Source organism: Populus alba, chromosome 2 (genome assembly GCF_005239225.2).
Source record: "Populus alba chromosome 2, ASM523922v2, whole genome shotgun sequence".
Classification (NCBI taxonomy): domain Eukaryota; kingdom Viridiplantae; phylum Streptophyta; class Magnoliopsida; order Malpighiales; family Salicaceae; genus Populus; species Populus alba.
The window spans coordinates 15,472,716-15,494,880 of NC_133285.1; the positions used below are offsets into that span (position 1 = coordinate 15,472,716).

A 22,165-nucleotide genomic window follows, 5' to 3' on the forward strand; every position below is an offset into this window, starting at 1 on the left:
TTGATTGGATTTAACTTAACTCGTGGGTTAACTCGTGAGATATACATGTTTAATTTTAAAATCTGGCCTAGCTCATAACCTTATCTAAAACTCAAGATCACATGTTAACTCACAAGTTAATAGCTTAACTTGAATCAATTTATTTATGTTAAAATAGCGTTATTCTAGACAAAATAATAACTTAACTTGTGGGTTAACTCACAAGTATGTAATTTAATAATGCGTTTAACCTATTAAATTACTCAAATTTAATTGGCTAATTACATGGATGATTTTAAAAGAAATTGAGTCCAATTTAGATCTTGGGTTAACCTGTCATTGTTGGATTTTAAAACTATGGATTTAAAAGTATGCTACATAATTGTATATACATGTTTTTGTATGTTTAGGTATGCGTGGACAGTGACAGACATCTCTAGCCACTTGATTACTATATTGCTTTAGCAATCGAGCTACCGTTCACTCTTCTTTTCTCTTGTCAAGGGCATTGAAAAAAGTTGATTCCTTCAAGATGCTCTTACCAAAAGCGAAAGAGGGAGACAGCAAGTCCACACCAATCACGAGTTCTTATCCGAAGCTGCAAGATCATACCATCTTGGGGTAAATTTAAAAAAAAAACTGATTAAATTAAAAAAAATTTAAAAAATCAAACCATAAAATAAACTAATTAAATTAATTAGAATATCTAAAAAATATTTTATTAGATTCAGTTTTATAAATCTGAAATCAAAAAACCGAACCGAATCGAAAAAAATAAAAAAACCAAAACCAAACCAATTAGAAAGCAAAACAAAATCCAAAAAACAATATAGATTTTGGTTTTAATATAAATAACCAAAATCGTACCAAACAGAACCGAGTAGAACCAAAACCTGGTCGGTTAGATTTTTGTTTTTAATATAAAATAACCAAACCAAACTGAAACTAGTTAATTTAAACTAGTTTTGATTTTATTTTTTATATTTTATAAAATTTAATTTGATTGTTTTTATAAATAAAAATCAAACTGAAAATAGTAAGAGATAATACCATCCACAAGTAGTGTTATGTTGTGCTGTTTACTTTACAGTAAAAACATCACGTTTGCTTTCCAGAAGCAGAGGGTATCCTATATGTATATATGCATGTTACTCAGAGCTTCCTTTTTGTTGTTTTCATGATCTGATTCTTCTTTGAGAGATGCTGTTGCCCAGAAGACAAAAAAAGGGGTAAATAAATAAAATAAAGGCTTTGTGAAATTCTAAAATCTACCGGGAACTGTTCTGTTTTTCCTGCTGGAAAATCCCACTTTGAAAGCTTATGGTGCTTTCTAAGTTTTATAAAGTCTACAGTGTGAGTGGAAAAGTCTTAAAGATTTGGAAAAAATAATTATCATTGATTGTTCGAAAGCTTATCCAAGAGAAAAGGAAAGGTTTTTTTTTTTTTTTTAAGTTTAACGTAGGTGTTCGGGCCAGTTTACGCGTACCTCGACTAATCCCACGGACCTAAAATTAATAATCATATAAGTCTCCTAGTGGCCATCATATAAGCAACTCCAGAACTTAAACTTAAAACCATAAAGAAAGCAAACTTTTTACCCCAAACTCTTACTACGTAGCCACCAAAAGGAAAGGTTTTTGTTGAAATTAATCAGTGAATGCGTAGAAGAAGCAGACGCAAAAGTCAATCCAGCATGCAGCCTCGCATGATGTGCTGGCGCCAGAATTCTGCGCTGTAGCGGATGCTCAAGGTCGTCGCAGGGTAGCCATCTCATGCAACCGTAGTTTTTAAGCCCAGTACGGTGTCACTGGCCGGTTTAAAATTTGAATTTTAGATTTTGAGCAGTTTACCAAATTGCTCTAATCAATTTCTATTTCAAAAAATTAAAACAACATTATTTTAATAAAAATAATAAAAACAACATGTTGCAATCTGGTTTTTTACTGGGTTTTATAGGGTCACACTGGTCATGATTTTTCTTATTTTTTTTTCAACCCGGCCCGGTTTCAGCCCTGAATCGACCTCAGGCTAGGCCTAGTTTCAAAACTATGCATGAAACAATTTTGGATTCTGTTTGAAATCGTATTATTTTTTAAAATATTTTTATTTAAAAATAAATTAAAATAATATTTTTTATTTTTACCGGGTCACAATGGATCATGACTTTTCCTATTTTTTTTTCAACTCAACCTGGTTCCAGTACCGGGTTATCCTACCAGGCCGAGTTTTAAAATTATGCATGAAACAGTTTTGAATTCTGTTTGAAATTATTTTATTTTTTTAAAATATTTTTTATTTAAAAATAAATTAAAATAATATTTTTTATTTTAAAAAAAATTATTTTTGATATAAACATGTTAAAAATCCAAAACACAAAAAAAAATTTCAAATAGAGAAAAAAATAAAAAAAAATTCTTTTTTTTCAAAAACTTTTTTAAAATACAAAAACAAATCAACTCTAGAAATAATAATTAAATACTTTTTTTATGTTTTAAAAATGTATTTTATATAAAAAAACATTAAATTAAATTTTTTTATAATTTTAATATACTAACATTAAAAATTAAAAAAAATATCATTTTAATATAAAAACCACTTAATAAAATATAATTCAAGACAATACCGAATACAATTTTAATGTGAAACCCATAAATAAGTGGACCTCTCTTGGCCAGGAATCCGTATGTGTCATGTACATAATTATGACTGAGTGTCATAATCATGCAGCAGTACTCTTTTGTTTGTAAAGGAAATGATGGAGCGTGAAGTTGCAAATATTGAGACAGGTAACAGAGTGTTTTGTAATTAAAGAAAGAGATAAAATTAAAAGGTCAATACTGCATGGAACATTACTTTCAGCGGCGTTTGGAATATTAGTCACGGTATTTTTTTAAAATAACTTTTTACTTTAAAATATACTAAAATAATTTTTTTATATTTTTTATATTAGTATATTAAAATCATTATAAAATATTAAAAAAATATAAATTAGATATTTTTTCAAATTAAAAACACTTTTTTTTAAAAATTAAAAACAAAAATATCTTTATATAAGATTGTGCTTTCATCAATAAAAATCTTTATATATAATAATTATCTGATTTGTCACTTATATGATTCAAGACTTAAATCATGGATTTATGAAGTCAAACAACATCAATTCTAAAACAAAATGTATTATTTTTTTATTTAAGACATTATTATTTTTAATAATTTTTTAAAAAATAACCGAATCTAATTTAAAAACCTATTTGTTTTTATGTTTAAAATTGTTTTTTAATAGAATTTTTAATTTTATTTTTTTAGCTTTAAATTAATATTTACTTATGTTTTCAGATCATTTCAATATTCTGATACCAAAAATATTTTTTTCAAAAAAAATATTATTTTGATGCATTATCAAATGAAAAAACAGTTTAAAACACAATATTTACCACACTCCCGAACATTTTCTAATAAAAATTAATTTAAATAAGGTTTCAAATTGAAAGATTTTCAAAACAATGTATCGGGCAGATAGAATTTAATAAATATATTTTATGTGGTGTATCATGGTTTTGATATAAGTTTGAAATGAAACTCAACCATATTATAAAGTCACAAATTAATATGTCATGAGTTTTAATGTACACTTTCGTTCCTCCTTCTTTTATGGGTGTTTTTAGAATTTGAGAGTGTAGTTATAATTATTTTTAAAAATATTTTTTATTTAAAAGTATATTAAAATGATATTTTTTTTAATTTTTAAAAATTATTTTTAATATCAGTATATCAAAATAATTAAAAAATTAAAATAAATATTAATTTTAAATTAAAATAAAATTTTAAATTAAATTTTTTAAAAATATTTTCAAAATATAAAAACAGACATAACCGTACAGCAGAGGCCAGAAAATAAGTCTTGCAGGGAATCAGGAATCAAAGCAGAGTCTTTGTGGTGGCAATGAACCCCAAAAGTCTACGGGTTTTAATGTACACGTATGTTCCTCTTCTCCGTGACACTTTCACTTTTTTTAAACGTCGTTGTTGCTGCCAGCAAACAGACAATAACGTAACGCTATCAATCAATATCAATATCAATGAACATACAACAATATCATGCAAAGAGTTATATTATCGTTTTTTTGTGTGCTAGTGAATTGAGGAGGCGTGTTTGGAATAGTATAGCGATTGGTTTTTAAATTGTTTTTTTTTTGTTGAAAAATATATTAAAATAATATTATTTTTTTAATTTTATTTTTAATATATTTATATTAATAAAAAATAAAAAAAATTTATTTTTAACATCTGCATATCAAAAAAATAAAATTAGATGTTTGTAATTGTATATTTAAAGGGATGCAACTCCTGTTTAGAATTGCGGCTCAAACAAATATCGATTATTTTGATTTATTTTTTTGTTTAAAATTATATTTTATGTTTTTTATTCGTTTTGATATGCTAATATCAAAAATAAATTTAAAAATTAAAAAAAATATTTTAAAAAATAATAATTAGTACACTTTCCAACAATCCATAACACTAATATTTGTATTTGGGTGGGAGATTTGAAGAGTTTCAGCTGTTTGGTGATGTTTTTATAGCCTCAACACTATCTAGGTGTGTTTGACACTGCATTTCTAAAGCGTTTTTGAAAAAAATTAAAAATTTATTTTTATTTTAAATTAATATGTTTTTAATTTTTTCAAATCATTTTGATATGTGCTGATCTTAAAAATAATTTTTAAAAAATAAAAAAATATTATTGACATACTTTTTAAATGAAAAAGTACTTTAAAAAACAACTACAACCATATTCTCTTGAAATCACATGTTTATGATGTCAGAATGGAATATAGAGTCAGCAATTTTTATGGTTAGTTGGGCTGTGACTAGCATTTAGCAAGGATAGTTTCCACAAGGGATATTCACAGTCCGAGTTGATCCGATTTTAATTTAAAAATTCAACTGAAAAGAGTTATATTATTGTTTTTTTGTGTGCTAGTGGATTGAGGAGGTAAAGTCTGTAACAGTAAGAGGGTTTTTTTTTAAAAAAAACTGAGTTTTTATTTAAAAATATATTTAAATGATATTATTTTATTTTTTAAAAAATTATTTTTGATATTTTCATATCATAACAATAAAAAAAATATATTAAAAAATTAATTTAAAGTATGAAATTCATTTAAAAAATTAATTTTGCGAGGATAGTTTCCACCCTTCTAAGGGGCGGTGTATCGAGAGGTTTCCCCTGGATGGAGGATGAAAATGGTAGCAAAAATGCACGGATGGAATCTATTAATACTATGTATAATTGCATCATTGATTTTTATAATTGTATAAAATTATTTTTTTCTAGAGAAAGGACTATCTGTAATATCTTAAAAATACAAAACAAATCATTCGAAAGTTTATTTTAAATATGTATATTTGTCCTGTGATTTTTCTATTAGTTTAAATGAAAAAAAAAAAAACTAATACAAATGTGTTGAGGACGCACTAAAATGAGACAATTTCACGAAACAAAGCAAAATTTGACCGAATGTATCAATGTACTATACTAAGCAATTAATGAAGCGGGATTGGAATTGTTTTAAAGTATGATTGTAGTTATTTTTTTAAGTATTTTTATTTTGAAATATATTAAAATAATATATTTTTTATTTTTTTTTAAATTATAATATCAAAATGATTCAAAACATAAAAAAAAAATTAAATTTTTTAAAAATTTGAGTCAACCTTCATTTTTAAACACTCTCTTACTCTAGGTTGTGTGATGTAGAGAGAAGCGAACACGTGTACTTTTTTATATTTTACCACCGTCGGCTCAATCGTGCCAAGCAAGACAACCTCGTCTAAACATATATAATCATATAGTTATTGTCATCTTGGTTCCAACAACATTTTGAAAAGATGGTTGTTATGTAAATGAGTGTCCATTATAAAATTAAGGAATATCACTAGTGACATGCATCAGCATGGGTCGTACACACTAATATAGATTACATATTTCCATAGTTTGGAAGTTACGAATATTCGTTTAAAAATATATTAAACTAATATTTTTTTATTATTATATAATATTTTTTTTGATATTTATATATTAAAATAATTAAAAATTTTCAAAAATTTCAAAAATTTGCAAAAGGTTTAACCACTACACCAAGCATACCTTCATGTCTTAACTCCCACAGTGTATTTACTATTCATTACTTTTCCACAGTTTTTGAATTATTTCTAACTATAAAAAAATCTAATAAAATATCCTACCATGTTATTAAATTCAAATTAGTTTATAATTGTTTATTTTTGTATTTTAAAAAAATTAATTTTTTTATTTTTTTCTGTGTTTTGAATTAAATTTTTTTGGTATTTTTAAATATTTTAATACATTGATATCAAAAATAATTTTTTAAAAAATATAAAAATATTATTTTAATATATTTTCGTGTAAAAAATATTTAAAAAAATAATTGTAAATATATTTTTAAACATATATTTAATTTAAAATTTGAACCGGGTAAATTGATTCTTAACTTGATGTAAAATTTGAATAACGAAGTTCATTTAAAATTATATTATTTTAAGAATTTAAAAAAAATTAAAAAAACATTGTTACAAACTAAATCACGGAAAGCCAAGCAACGTTAAATATCACTATTACTAACTCCCACGATACACTTGCTATTCACTAATTTGCAACGTTTTTTGAATTATTTTTCAATGATAAAAAAACGCAATAAAGTGTCGGTGCTTCAAGGTCCATGCATGTGCCAAATGGGGAAGGGAGCTGCTGTTTGACTTGTTGAAAAGGTTGTGTACTTCTACCAAAAAATCTATTTATACCATACACACAGATGAGAGAAAACGGGATCATTATACCTTCGAAAACATATGCACTTAGCTATCATTTCAAAAATATTTTTAAAAAAATTTAATTTTTTTTTAATATTTTTAAATCATTATGATAATGTAAAAAATAATTTTTAAAATATAAAAAAAAATATTATTTTGATACATTTCAGAGTAAAAAACACTTTAAAAACAATTACAACCATACTCCCAAACACGCTTTTAGCCCTCAAATATATCGTGTTTGTCTAATTCATTAGCCAAGACTTTGTGTATTAAAATGAAGAATCTCTATATGGTCTCAGATTCGAGCCTTAATGGTCATTAGAAGTTATATGATCATTAATTTCAAGATTCGTGAAATTAGTTGAAATATACGCAAGCTGATCCGGACACCTATGTTAATAAAAAAAAATAAAAAAAAAAAATTCATAAAAAATATTGCAGCACTGCATAAAAAAATTGAGATTTATTATTATTTTTTAAAATAAATCTTAAAATAATACAGATCAAATCACATAAAAAAAACTTTAAGGCTTTTACTATTTGTTAAACCTGTTTGATTTGATAAATTAAGGTTTGAAATCAGATTTAAATCAAATTTCTACTTAAATTAAACAAGACATTAACCTAATAAAATTCATTCTATTTAGTTAGAGATTTAATGGTTTATTGGACCTAGTCAAATTTAATTAGATTAGTGGTAAAAAAAATATAAATATAAAAAATAATTATTTTAATAAAAATAATTAATTTAGATTAATCTAATAATTTATAAATTAACTTAAAAATATGATGAAATAATTTTTTTAAGGTTAGTATTCAAAAAGCATTAGTGCATGGGAAAGAAACTAAAAACTTAGTATTTACTTGTAACGTAGAAAAAGCACGCAGTCTCATCATTTTGAGGCCATCCTCGAGTGTCGGGGCCCCTTTGCACTTCACTAATAGCAGGAGCAAACAGAGCACAAGACCTTCACCGGCAGAATCATAGCTGGATGCTCCTCCTCCTCCTCCTTCTCCTCCACTTTCCTTCTCTCGACCCTTTCCCTCTCCCTTTCTTCTCTTTCAAAAAGGCAAGCAGAGAGACACCACAAAATGTCAACCTCCACCTCCACCTCCATCACAATATTGTTATTCTTCCTCTTATCCTACGCACCCGCCCTCTACTTCTCCTCCACCTCCTCTCCTCATAACCGTAGGATCCTGCACCAACCATTCTTCCCTGAAGGCTCCGTTCCACCCACCGAACCTCCATCTTCCTCCCCACCTTCCCCGCCATCTTCAACAACTCCCCAAATCCCATTTTCCACTTCTACCCCTAACCCACCGCCCTTTTTCCCTTCCTACCCTTCTCCTCCACCCCCTCCTTCTCCTACCACATTTGCATCTTTCCCTGCCAACATCTCCTCTCTTATCCTCCCCCAGTCTTCCAAGCCCAAACCCACTTCCCAAAAACCCCTCCTCGTCGCCATCTCTGCAGTCATCTCAGCTCTCATTGTCTTGTCCATTACTATTATCGTTTACTACGCTCGTCGCCGGAGAAACCGCAGTAACTTCTCCGATGACAAGACTTACACTGGATCCAATATCAGCAACAGAAATGCAGATACGAGAGTTATCGGGACTAGTAATAACAGCTATAAACTATCAATTACTTCAACTAGTTCCAACTTTCTCTACATGGGCACTTTAGTAAATTCAGCGAGGCTAGACGAAAGCTCCGATGGGTCGGACCGTCGGAAACTGGATTCTCCGGAGCTCCGGCCGCTTCCACCACTCAACAAGGAGAATTCCACGCAGAAGTATGGAAATGGAGAAGTTGGGTATATTAGTACCACTACCACTAATAGTAGGGATGGGCGTGAGGAGGAGGAGGAGGAGTTTTACTCACCGCGAGGATCTATAGGCGGTAGAGACAGCTTCAGTGGGAGAGGATCCGGGTCTAGAAGAGTGTTTGCTGCTGCTGTAGGTTTTGATGAAAAAAGTATTGATTCATCGAGCTCGTATTCGTCTTCCACTTCAGCTTCTCCTTCTCGGTCGCAGTCTCTCAGTATATCACCGCCACTAAGTTTGAGTCCCACACCAAAATCACATACTCTACTTGCTGCTCAATCACAGCCGCCGCCGCCACCACCAATGATGGATGTTGATAATGAGAGGAAATCTCCTCCTTCGGCTTCATCTCCAGATGTTTCGCCTAGAAATGTGCTGTCTTCGGCTTCTACTTCTCCTAGAGTATCGCATCGAAACAATGTGCTTCTGCGGTCTCCATCTTTATCTCCAGCTAGAATATTGAAAAACAATTTGTCCCAAAATACACCGTCCAGTTCACCATCTTCAGTTTCTTCTTCACCTGGTAGAGCACTGAACGATTCAGCTCCATTTAACGCGCAGTCTCCGTCCTTGTCCTCTGTTTCTACATCACCTGGCAACGGAGTTTTGGAGAAGACCCCGCCCCTCATAATATCATTTGGTTTGGATCAAACTGCTCAGTCTCCTTCACTGTCTATTGCTTCTACTTCACCAGAAAGAGGTCTCGAGAAGAGCCCACCTCCATCTCCAATAGTTTCAAATGTTTTGGGTCGAATTCAGATGATGTTTCCTTCTTTGTCAGCATCCAAGAGCTCATTTTCATCTACCAGAATTTCGTATGTTTCGGATCATGATAAGATGTCTCCTACATTATTATCTTCAGCTTCTTCTTCGCCATATAGAAAGAGCCCAGATGCATCACCAAGAATGACTTCTAGTGTTTTAGGTCTAAATGCAAGAATTAGTAATGTTTTGGAGCAGCCTATGTCAGGTCCACCACCACCACCACCTCCTCCTCCTCCTCCTCCTCTATCAATACTGCAACCACAAAGACAATGGGAAGCTCCCAGTGTTGATGCATCATCCACACCAACAGACCAACCAATTTCAAAGCCCCCGGCGCTTATACCGCCCTCAAGGCCTTTTGTATTACAAAGCACAACCAATGTGTCGCCAATTGAGTTGCCACCTAGTTCTAAAACAACTGAGGATGCCGGGGAAACTCCTAAACCAAAGCTAAAGCCCTTGCACTGGGACAAAGTTAGAGCAAGCTCTGATCGCGAAATGGTGTGGGATCATCTCAAGTCTAGCTCTTTTAAGTAAGACGCTTAACCCTCTGTTACTTATTTTCTTGTGTTTCTTTTTTTTAAGTTCTAACTAAATAGATTATCTATCATTGTGGGACTTTTTTTCTTAGAAAAAAAAAATTAAAACAATGTAAATATTTAAAAAATGAAAAAAAAAAACTACGATTACAGTCATGGAGAAAATGAAATTAATAAATTCAGTTAATTTAATAATAAAATTAATAAATAATACATCAACAGAAAAAAAAAAAAAAAGATTCAATGTAAAAGAAAAATGCATGTTAATATTATGAAAATATATGTTTATAATTTTCTTAAAATATCTAAGTAAACTTATTTGTTAAAATGTAAAAATTAAATTAGAATGAGATGATTGCATAGAAAGAAAAATGAATCTCAATTCCAACAAATAAAATGATGAATGATAAAATTAAAAAGAAAAAAATTTTAAAAAAAAAAAAAAATTAACTCGAGTATGTCTGAGTTATGAACATAGGTGAATTCTAAAAATGACATCATTTGAAAGAACCAAACATGAAATCTTTTTTTATTATCCGGCTTTAGCAAAAATCAGACCAAATCTATAACCTTGTTGTGAGATTGGGATAACTTCGTGGAAAACAAACTAAATAGAATCATGAAGCTCAATTCTTAAACCAACCTAACATTGAAGGGCTAAATTAAAAAAAAAAAAAAAAAACTAAAAAGCAATGAAAAAAAAACCGAGTCAAACTTGGTGAACCTACTGAATCAATGACCCGAGACATAATATCGGGATAACTCTATAAAAAGAAAAGGTAAAAAAACAAAGAATATCAATTTTCATCAAACTCAATGATGATGGATGAAATTAAAAATGTTCGAAACCAATTCGGTCCAACCTTTAAAACTTGTGACATGAATCATGCGGTCGGAACACAACATAAAAAGCAAACAAAAAAAATAACAACGTAAAATTCCTAACCAATCAAAATAATTAGGGGTAAATTTAAAAAAAAAAAAAATTCAAAAAAGAAAGGATAAAAAAGAAAAAAATATAGATTTGAAAAGAATGAGAACTAAGTTTGACATAAAAAAATCATAAGGGATGAAATTGAAAAACATTTTCAATTAAGAAAAGGATAAGAAAAACTAAAAATAACAATAAAAAAATAAAGACTAAATTTGATATAAAAATAAAATGTTAGGAGATAGAATTGAAAAAAATAATTCAATAAAGGACTCAATATCAAATACATTACAATTAAAAGAATGAGGATCAATAAATGACTCAAGACCAAATACCTTGTAATTAAAAGAATGAGGATCTAATTTGAATGAACAAACAAATAACTAGACTTCTTATTTTTTTGCAATAACTAGCATGTTTTTCTATGAGGGGGGAGAGGAAAGAGGGAGGGAAGAAAAAATGTGTTGACGAAGCTTAATCGCTGATCTTTTTACTGCACGTGTCTCACCACCATAACGGGGGTGGTGAAACGCATCGAATGTCGTACCTAGCGGTGGTGTTTAGAGTTGTTTCGGTGCAGCATACGCCACCCGAAAGGCATGGGCGACGTCCACTTGCTGGAACATGCTAGGCACGCACCGACCACTTTTTAATTAAAATATTATTTTATATATAAATATTAAAAGACCTAATCACCTCTAAACCCCATATGAGAATAACAAAAATACCATAACAAAATAACTAAAGTGTTCTTGCTTTCAAAGCCATAAAAGATTATTTTTAGGGACATCTACGTATTTTACCCGACAAAAAAATCAAAAAACCCGAAAAGCTCCTTTAGCCAAGGAAAAACATTTTTTTTTGCTTTAGGGTGATTAAGTAATTATATTGTGGATAAACGATGTAAAAATACTGATTAACCCCCTCTTTTCCTATAATGACTAATAGGTTCCATAAAAATACCTTTCTACCCCTAAACTCAAGCTTTGTGAGTTTGCCAACTAAGAGTAAACTAGTAATTGTTCAATGTGAATCCACGGTGAAATATGAGTGTATGCACATTAAATATACGTGCTCTTTTATTTTATTTTTTTAGTATAACATGTAATATATTCTCTTTTCTCCTGTATGAATTGGTTGGTTGAATTGGGTGTTTTGCAGATTGAACGAAGAAATGATTGAAACACTGTTTGTCGTCAACAAACCAAAACCAAAGGCAACTTCTCCTAATTCAGTGAGTCCAACAACTAGCCGAGAGAACAGGGTACTCGATCCCAAAAAGGCACAGAACATTGCAATTTTGCTCAGGGCACTCAATGTGACAATTGAGGAAGTCTGTGAAGGCCTTCTAGAAGGTAAATGTCCATTGATATGGCAGACATGCTCCAAGAGCCTGCATATTGCTGTGCTGCTTATTGGTTTCTTTCCTTTATTGGGGTTCTATCTGGGAATGAATTCCTGGCACATCTCCTTCGTTGCAAGAAAATACCCTTTCTATCTGATGCTTCGGATGAACCAGTATTTTATTGCTGAAGTCTCTTTTGCCTTGCTTAATTTAGAAAAGATATTCAATTGTTTCTGGCCTCCGGAATTTCAAAGCATTGAATTTTGCTTCTGAAAGTCAGATTTCAAATGAAACTCGGGTTAAATTTAGTTGACAATGGTGGATAATAGAGTATTGAGTGCTATGAACTAGACTCATAAATACTGGTGGAGATGCTTATTCCTGCTTATAGATTTATTCATTCTCTGGCACTGCTTGATATAAAATAAACTTGTTACGGATATGTTAGACTGCCTAGAGCAATTTTCTTACCAGTCCATGCTCGACCGCATCTGGGATTTGCCAAGTTGTGGTTCTAATTCAGTAAATGCCTCATCTTGTCATTTTGTGCTGGATCTGTCTCTTCCATCCTCCACCACTGCTTCTGTTGGAGTTTCTTCTTTTTGTCTCTTTTATTTGTATCATGAGCGTGCAGTGACATTTCCATTTTCTGAATTACTGTTCCAGCAACTCAAGTAAGTCCCGCTTGTTATGCAGGTAATGTTGATACTCTTGGAACCGAGCTTCTAGAAAGTTTATTGAAGATGGCTCCTACCAAAGAAGAGGAGCGTAAACTGAAAGAATACAAAGACGGTTCTCCAACGAAGCTTGGTCATGCTGAGAAATTTCTGAGGGCGGTGCTTGATGTACCTTTTGCATTTAAACGAGTGGATGCAATGCTTTACGTAGCCAATTTTGAGTCTGAGGTTGAGTACCTCAAGAAGTCATTTGAAACTCTAGAGGTAAATAAAGTATTCTAATCCTTTTCCTTCGATATTTGTGTTGCTTCTTTTTGCATGTGGTATAATTGTAGTCATCAAGCCTAGAATTTATGTGTTTGGAAATTCATCAAAACTTACGAGCATTTAGTATCCATCTGGCTCTTCACTTCTCAAGATAGTCTGATTGAACTTATTGTGGATGATTGTCGAATGACCTAAAGTTGCTAGGTACCTTGTCAGCTATCCAATAGAAAATTATGTGTGCACTACTTCACAAAGCAGCCACCAGTCCCGGTGCTTCTTTCTGTACTCTTAAATTATTCCCTGCGATTTCTTGTCATTGTTGTTTGGTGAAGCTGGTCGTATGGTGTAGGTGGATCTGAGATGTCACAGGCCGCATCTCATTGATTTTTCCTTTTACAGGCAGCCTGTGAAGAGCTGAGAAATAGCAGGATGTTTTTTAAACTTTTAGAAGCCGTGCTCAAGACAGGGAACCGCATGAATGTTGGCACTAACCGGGGTGATGCCCATGCCTTCAAGCTTGACACGCTCCTTAAGCTTGTTGATGTCAAGGGTGCAGATGGAAAGACCACACTCTTGCATTTTGTCGTGCAGGAAATTATAAGAACGGAAGGTGCTCGTCTTTCTAGGACCAACCAAACTCCAAACTCCATTTCCAGTGAAGATGCCAAGTGGAGGAGGCTTGGCCTGCAAGTTGTTTCTGGTCTTAGTTTAGAGCTCATCCATGTGAAGAAAGCAGCTGCTATGGATTCTGATGTGCTTAGCAGTGATGTCTCCAAGCTTTCTAGAGGCACTGAGAATATCAGTGAGGTGGTGCGATTAATTGAAAAACTGGGGATGGTGGAAAGCAATCAGAAATTTTCAGAGTCAATGACAATGTTCATGAAAATGGCTGAGGAGGAGATTATAAGGATTCAAGCCCAAGAAAGTGTTGCTTTATCGCTAGTAAAGGAGATCACAGAGTACTTCCATGGTAATTCAGCCAAGGAAGAGGCTCACCCTTTCAGAATCTTCATGGTGGTGAGAGACTTTCTTAGTGTCCTTGATCGTGTCTGCAAAGAAGTTGGCATGATAAATGAGCGAACAATTGTTAGTTCTGTCCTTAAATTTCCAGTTCCAGTAAATCCAATGCTTCCGGTTCCTGTAAATCCAACGCTGCCACAGGTTCTTTCTGGATCCAATGCAAGCAAACAGTATAATTCCTTTGATGACGAGACTGGATCACCTTAATATTTGTGGCTCCGGTTCTATCAGGGTAAACTTATTGTTGCATTTAGCCAGAAAATGCCTATGGTAAGTGAACTGGGCTGGTTGGGGTCATCATGGACCGGAAGCTGCCTTGCCTGATTTCTGTAATTTATTTTTCTTCTGTGTATAAATCCATGACAAAGATTTTGTAACATGCTTGTCATATAGCTAGTATACGAGGAGGTTTTCTTTGGGTGCAACAAGGCAATATGCTGACTCGCAGTCAAAAATGGCAATGTCATGTAAGCTTGTCAGAAAACTTCAATTATAGGAAAGCTGCTGAGTTTATACAAGTCATGACCACAAAATATATTCCTGTTACATAGAAGAAGCTCTACTGTACTGTATAATATTGTCTGTTTTAGTAGTTTTGACCTCATTATACTTCATGTCAAATGTTTGGCAAAAGCATTATATTTACTTCAAACCTGGTAAACTTACCCTCTTATGTAGCTTTTGTACCAAGTTTTTTTTTTTTTTAAATTATCTTGATGGAATTCTAAATTCAGTTGAAAGTAGAAAATGAGCTGCTGTGCTTAGAAGTTGGAGCCAGATTTCCATGCAATTACTATCACAATTTCTTTTCCCTTGCAAATAAGTAACAGTTAAAGCAACATTAAATCAGGGAGGGGAAGCATTTCTTATTTTACAGTAAGGTACTGAAATACAGGAGGGTAAATTTCAACCCAGGAGTTCATATCCTTGTGACAGGAATACTATATTTATCAGGAAATCTTTACATATAGCAAACTTGATTAATCTTTATATCATGTGAGATTGATTGCCCCTACAATGCGTGGAACTGGACACCAGTTGAGTGAAAATAGAGCTATGCCAAATACTTGGCAATTTATTGTCTTGAATTTGTAATATATATTCCTATTTGCTTTTGCCTTTGTTGGATTCCAAGGACTCCGCATCCATCCGCTTTAAAACACGGCGTGCTTCTTCCTCAGTTGCAGGAACCACTTTCCGGATCCTAAATCCATTGGTCATTGCCTTTGCCTCTCGACGCACAGTGAAAGTGAAGTAAAATGTATTGGATACCTGTTTGAAATATGACAAATGCAAATGGAAACATACAAATCAAAAGGATAGGTAATGTGTAAGGAAAGTTTCACGTGTCAATTAATATATCAAATTCATACCGTAAAAGTTTTAGCCAGGGGCCGTTTTTAAGGAGAAGCAATTACTCTGAAAGGAATATGGACACCTACCTCACTGGACCTCAACTCAGGCCTGGTAACATGGGCAACAACTTCAATGTTGATCAGTGGTTTTTCTGAGTCTTCATGTTCTGTGTAAAGAACACAAGATTTGATACGCAGGAAGTCTCCAACATCAACCTGTTCATCAAACATAATTTCTTGATGTAAACCATGACTTAAAATTGACTGCATGAACTATGGAGATGGCAGTTTGCATATGCAGCTTCTGTAGTTGATATATACCTATGAATTCTGTCTCTCTCTCTCTGAGACTTACCACACACGCACAAACTCAATCACAACCCATGCAAAGAAATCACCATCTGCATTTTAAATTTCAAATACTGTGTAGAAAATTGGTTGTTTCAAATTCAAGACAAATATATGAACAAATCATGTCTTAGCTTCGCATGTAGCAAAAACTGACACTGTCAGTAATGCAAGGAAATGATACTAGAGGGGTTTGGAGCAGTTGCTTATATTTCATGAGAGAGAAGCAAAAAGCTTATAACTGGTGAAAGAAAAGATGCTGGCACTCACAGGTTTTAAGAAATCAACATGATCAACTTCAAGAAAGTAAGGAACCAATCCAGCAAAGGCATAAGCAGTTGAGAAAGCCAACTCAAAAGCCCGATGCATCAAGAAACCTCCAAAGATGCGACCATGGATGTTCCTTTGCTGTGGCTGGCAAATCAAGGAGTTTTCAAGGTGTGTATCCCTTAGAAGAATGCTGTCTCTATCTGCTAAGGCTGGCATGTCACAGAATATTCGTCCCTCAGCCAACAATGCTTCAAGTCTATTTACCTCCCCATTCTCAAATTCCTTCTTTTCTTCTACCTTCTTCTTCTTCTTTCTCAGCATGCTCCTTGCTTCAGCTTCTTCAAAAAGTAACTTTTCTTGTTCAGTTTCAGGTGACAGCCGATTCACTGGAGCAGCTTTCCCAGTCTTGGAGTCACGGGCTACAAATATGAAGTTGGCTATCAAAGCTACTGAGTCTGAAGTGTCAGAGGTCTCTGCAAAACAACTGAGAAAATATAAAGAGCACAAAAACAAGACGTTTTATTGGATTGTCAAGAACACATTCAATAAGCCAGATTTTAAAACTTCCAGGTAGTTTGAGATAATAAAATATAATTGGCATCCTGAATGCATTTCTTCCTTCACTTCTTCAAAACATAAGCTGAAGTATTCTGATTGAATGATCACACAAAACATATTATCACTAATTCATACTAATAGTATAACTAGAGGGCTTAACACTCAACCAACTTGAGAAAACTCCATCAGGATCAATTCTAACTTTACCCCTTTTTTCTCTGCCAGTCAAGGAATACTACATCTAGAGGGCTTGGCACCCACTTGAGAACACTCTATCAGCATCAGTTCTGCCTATTATTCTCTCTCTCTCTCTCTAAAAGTCAAGGAACATTACATCTTCAATCTAAAGCTAGTTCCAGAGTAGATTACCTTTAGTAGACTGAAGGACCTCCAGTTGAATGTCAATTGATGACCGCCCAACCCATATGGCAGAACCAACTATTTTAAGATCGATGTCAACACTAATCGGCTTCTTTAGGACAATCTTATCAACAGAAGCAGTGACCAGCAGCAGTGGCCTTGTTGTGTTATCATCATCGCAACAGTGCTAATACACCGATAAACATTCAATCACAAAATGAAATGAAGATTTAGTGCATGGTTCACTACGATGAAAATTTCATCTAAATTACATGAACTAGCAATACATTTCAAAATATTAAAGCATTGAAGGAAACAAGTTCCTTTTCTTTTCCCATAACTGAAATTATCAGGTTTGAAAGTTTACTCAACTAACAAATGCAATCATCCAAAAATATAATGTACAGATGGGGATTCCACATCAAATTTCTTTGCACGTCAAAAACTATGATATAGAAGATTAATGCATCTACAGAAAATCAACAAACCAAGCATATGATACAGTCTACTATCCATTTTCCCCGTGTCCTAGCCAAAAGCCAATTTACACACAACATTGCTAACTCTAAAATTATCAAAAAGATTAGGCATAATTTTGCTTTGCAGACTAATCAAATTATGGTCTCTAGGTAGAGAAAAAGGTTGGAAATTTCACTACTGCCTAATCCACCTACAAGACCAACAAAAGGGGATATCTACAAAACGCTCCAAACCCATGATACATTACACCACTGAAACTCAAAATTCATCAAATAACATAGCAAGCAACAATTCAACAGCAGTGCTATTATTCCAGAAAAATCCAGAAAACCCAGTTCAGAAAATTAACTTTGAAGCACAGCCCAGATATTATTTTCTATTGTTATTATAAAAAAGAAAGGAAGAATTGGAGTACCTTAACAGAGATGGTGCCAGCCAAAGCATCAAGATCCTCAAGCAATTTACCAATCCTGACCTCATTCCAAGGATCCCTATACTGCTCTCTCAGGATATGATCAGCAGAGAAACCATACAAGATACTAGTACGGCTCTGCTTTGGAGTTTTTGTCAACAATTCACTCTGTGGAGGTGCATCTTTAGGAGGGTCGAGAAATCTTTCAAAGGTCTTGGACCTTGTTTCCCACAGAGCAATGGTTACTGGTGAATGGTACATCCCTGGCCATAAAGCTATGGGCTTCCGTGTTTGGCCGTTGACACCAGTAAGGGAATTGGTGTCGTCGTAGTTGTTGTCAAAGGGGTTGGCAAATGTGGAGACTACAGGGATGGTTCTTGGAGAGGAGCAATTGAATTCCATTTCTTCCTTTCTTTCCTTCTAAATTTTGGGAATTGGATTCCTCAAATGGGTTCTTTGATTCACAGATCAAATAAGACCAAAGGGTTTGGTGTTATAGTTTGGTGAAAAACTACACGGTCTCCTCCTCCGCTAATTGTGTAACTTTCAATCGGTCAAATATTTTTATTTTTCTTGAAAATAATTATATATACAAATATTTTTAATTCAAAAAAATTAAATATAAATAAAACAATTTATACATTCATATAATCAAGAATTATATACACTAATAAATAAATAAAAAAGTATTAACGACACCTAAAAATAAAACTTAAAAAATAAAAAAATAGATATAAATCAAAATATTTAATATTGTAAGGCGACATATTTACCCAATCATGTTTTTTAATTATTGTTTATTAAGATTTTATTTATTTAAATAAATGATAATATAAATAGAAAAATATATTAAATTGACTGAACAATGTCGCACATGTGTGTTGTCGCGGCGATCGTCCACCACCCTCATTAGATGTGGAGTGTCTATCTTGTCAAATATGGGGAGACAAGGAATTCTTGTCTCTTATCAATGAAAAAATAAAATGGGAGTCACCACCTAATATTTTAGTCACTAGGCACCCTAACTAGTCTCAGAGATTGGGTACGGAGACTGGTTGCATAAAGGAAAAATATTAGCACTCCAAATATGTCATACCTAAGGTAAGTTGCATTGCTTTATTGTCTAATAAAAACTAAGATCTTGTCGTGTTTTCTAATTTTTTATCTGTCTATGGTTTAAGAAAAATCTTTCTCGGTAAGAAGGTCATTATATTATCGGGTAAAAACCTAACTGTGCTAACGTCAAATAAAAAAAAACTACCTTTTTAATAACGAGAGTATGTTTTACGTATAAATTCATAATCCGGGATATTAAAAGAAAACAAAATAGTTTTTGGGTGTTTTTTAAAATATTGGCCTAGTTCTCGTGACTTTAATAAATTAGTTATTAAAGTTAAGATGCATGCTAATACATTTTTTTTAATTTTTGTTGTATGAAAATATGATGTGATTTTTTTTTTCTTTGAGAGGCTTGGCCATATACATGAAAAAAAAAAAAACATTCTTTTTTTCAAGGTTTTGATGAAAACCGAGTATTTTAATATTGCATTTGTATCTTTACAGTATAAAAATACAAATTAATATTAAGCAAAATTGCATAACAAAATACGTGGAAAAATCACAAATTTTTCTGAAAATAGTTTTTGAAATTTTTTGTGACTAGGCCAGACCGAGAATAAAATTGGGTTGGGACCGACCCAAATAAATACCAACTATCTTATATTGGGTTGGACTTAGCCTAGTCACGTGGACTGGGTTGATGATCCAACCTGGACTGCATGCACAATAACCAGTTAATTATAATTAGTCGTACTGTGCATGAGCACAGTAACCAGGTAATTATTTTCTTACTTGCAGAATGTGCACAGTGCACGTTCTGCACGCAAGAAGAAAACCAGAAATAGAGATGAGGGGGAAGAATTACCTGGTGGTGGCGTTGTTGTCGTGGTGGACAGCGGCTGTGTTGTGGTGGCAGGAAGTGTTTCCAGTAACGGAGAGAAAGAGACCAGAGAGATGTTACAGTGTTTATCTTTTTCCCTGTCTATCTTATGTTTTTCGGCTCTCTTCTCCTCTATCCTTTTATTCTTTGGCTCTCTGTTTTTTTCTGTTTTGTTATGGCTGCGGTGATGCTGGTGGCGGTGGGAAACTGGGGAGAGCTGAGGGTGGCCGGTGGTCTTTTTTTCTCGGTGTTTTCTTCGACCTCTGTTTTCGCTCTCTCTCTCTTGTTCTTTCTCCTTCTCTGTTTTGTTTTGGTTTCTCCTTTGTTGTTGTTGGTGGCAGCTATTGTTGGCGGCGCCGCTAGTGGCAGAGGAATTGTTGTTGTGGCAATGAGGCAAGTAAGCGATGTTTGCTGCAGTTTATTTTCTTCTTTCCCGTGCAAAGGTGCAAGCCTATATTTCTCTATGATTTTTGTATTTTCCTTCCCCCCACCTCTATGTTTCTTCTTCTATTTTTTTGACGATGATGGTGCTATTGGGGGTGACTGGGAGGGACGATAGCAGCTGGTGGTGGCTCTGGTGGTTGTGGCAGGAGGTCACAATGGACTATGCGGACAGCAGGTGGTTCGCGGTGGTTATTCTTCTTTTCTCTTTTGTTTATCTGCATTTCTTCTGTTTCTATTCTCTTGTTGCTCTCGCTTCTGCTGCTCCTTCTTTGGTTTCTGACGATGGTGGAGCTGCTATCATTGGTGATGCTGTTGGTGACAAGGCATAATGATGGTAGCGCAGCTTCCAACGGTGGAGGGAGAGAAACCACACACACACACACACACACACAGAAAGAGAAAGAGAGAGAGAGAGAGAGAGAGAGAGAGAGAGAGAGAGAGAGATGAGTTACTATTCTTCTTCCCTATTCTTTTGTTTTTCTGTTCTTACCCTGTTTTCAAAACAATCTATGTTCCTCTCTCAAACAATCCCTTGCTTCTTTTTTTCTATCCGGTTCTCTTCTTCAAGTTCGTTTCCTGAAAGTTTTGCCCCCTCTAGTTTCCTTTTTTTTTTTTTCCTTTTTCCTTCCTCGTTTCTGCAGCTTACTTCCCTCTTTTCTCCAAAAAATTTCTCCTCCTCTGCCCCCCATCCTCCTTTTCTCTCTATACCTCTTAGTATTTATAGCCAGCAGAAACGACAGTGACGATGCCTTGTCCTATCATGGTACAGGGCAGGGTGGCGTGAGGCAGCTCTGCACCGTTGACCCCTGCCATTGCATGGCATGATTCTCTTCTTCTTTTGGCGTGGTGACAATGCATGCGAGTGTGGGTGGTGTTAGTAAGGGGACAAGTCAGGGGAATGAGAGAGAGGGTACGTTGCAGGGCAGAGAAACTTCTTCTTCGCCTCCCTCTGCATGTGTAGGGGAAGAAGAAGCACAATGTCATTTAAAACGGTATTGTTTCGTGCTCTCTTCCTTCTTTCTTTTTTTTTTTTTATATATATATATATATATTTTCTCTTTATTTATACAGGGATCCAAAAATAGGTTACAACAAATAAAATAAAAAGAAAACATGAATAATATGCAAGACTATACATATTAGAAATATCATCTAAAAAAATATTATTTATTTTAAAAAAATATATAGTTCATATATACAAAAGATAAAAAAGAAAACATAGATGAATTAGAAAAATCTCTTTGAAAATTAAATGCATAACCAAAATATCATCATCATTTAAAAAAGGTTTTCTAAACAAAATAAAAGAGAAAATAGGGTATTAATGTAAAAATAATTAAGTTTTTAAAATAAAAAAAGGCATTAATTATTATTTTTTTTTAAAAAAGGTTAGGTGTTATTGGACCCCTATCTAGCCCATTTTATTAGGGCCTAGATGCGGGCCTCCAAAATAATAATAATTAATGGACCTTAACACAATGATAGAATGGATGAGTTCCATGTACAGAGTGAGTTATATAGCTTAAAAAATTTGATTGAAACATTGATTTTCTTAAAATTTTAAATTTGGTTTTCAATCTTTTTTTCTTTTAGAAATCAGCTTTTTTGAGCCCAAATTAGCATACAATGGCATGTATTTTTTTTAAGAGATGATTGAAAGATAAAAGAATCAAAGTGAAAAAGACATTATTAAATTAAATGGTTGCTTAAAATTTTATATAAAAAGTGTTTTGGTTTATAGGTTATTGGTCCTTTTAGCTTTTAAAAATTCAATTTTGATATCAAAATTCATTTCTCTCAATCCTTTTT

At 33.1% G+C, this 22,165-nt stretch overlaps 2 protein-coding genes across 2 annotated transcripts; one reads left to right on the top strand and one right to left on the bottom strand.

Moving 5' to 3' along the window:
* The first annotated feature begins 7,711 nt into the window (after positions 1-7,711).
* On the top strand, positions 7,712-14,842 carry LOC118049867 (formin-like protein 1). The gene is made up of 4 exons (XM_035060007.2): positions 7,712-9,944; positions 12,043-12,236; positions 12,923-13,167; positions 13,570-14,842. Exons 1-4 carry the CDS (start codon positions 7,909-7,911, stop codon positions 14,395-14,397), a joined length of 3,303 nt encoding a protein of 1,100 aa, XP_034915898.1. The 5' UTR covers positions 7,712-7,908; the 3' UTR covers positions 14,398-14,842.
* Positions 14,843-15,031: 189 nt separating this feature from the next.
* Positions 15,032-18,509, bottom strand: LOC118049868 (acyl-coenzyme A thioesterase 2, chloroplastic). The gene is made up of 5 exons (XM_035060008.2): positions 17,977-18,509; positions 17,091-17,268; positions 16,164-16,636; positions 15,633-15,761; positions 15,032-15,462 (listed from the first exon to the last, which is right to left on the bottom strand). The coding sequence occupies exons 1-5, from the start codon at positions 18,373-18,375 to the stop codon at positions 15,295-15,297; spliced, it is 1,347 nt and encodes a 448-aa protein (XP_034915899.1). The 5' UTR covers positions 18,376-18,509; the 3' UTR covers positions 15,032-15,294.
* Between the last annotated feature and the right edge of the window lie 3,656 nt (positions 18,510-22,165).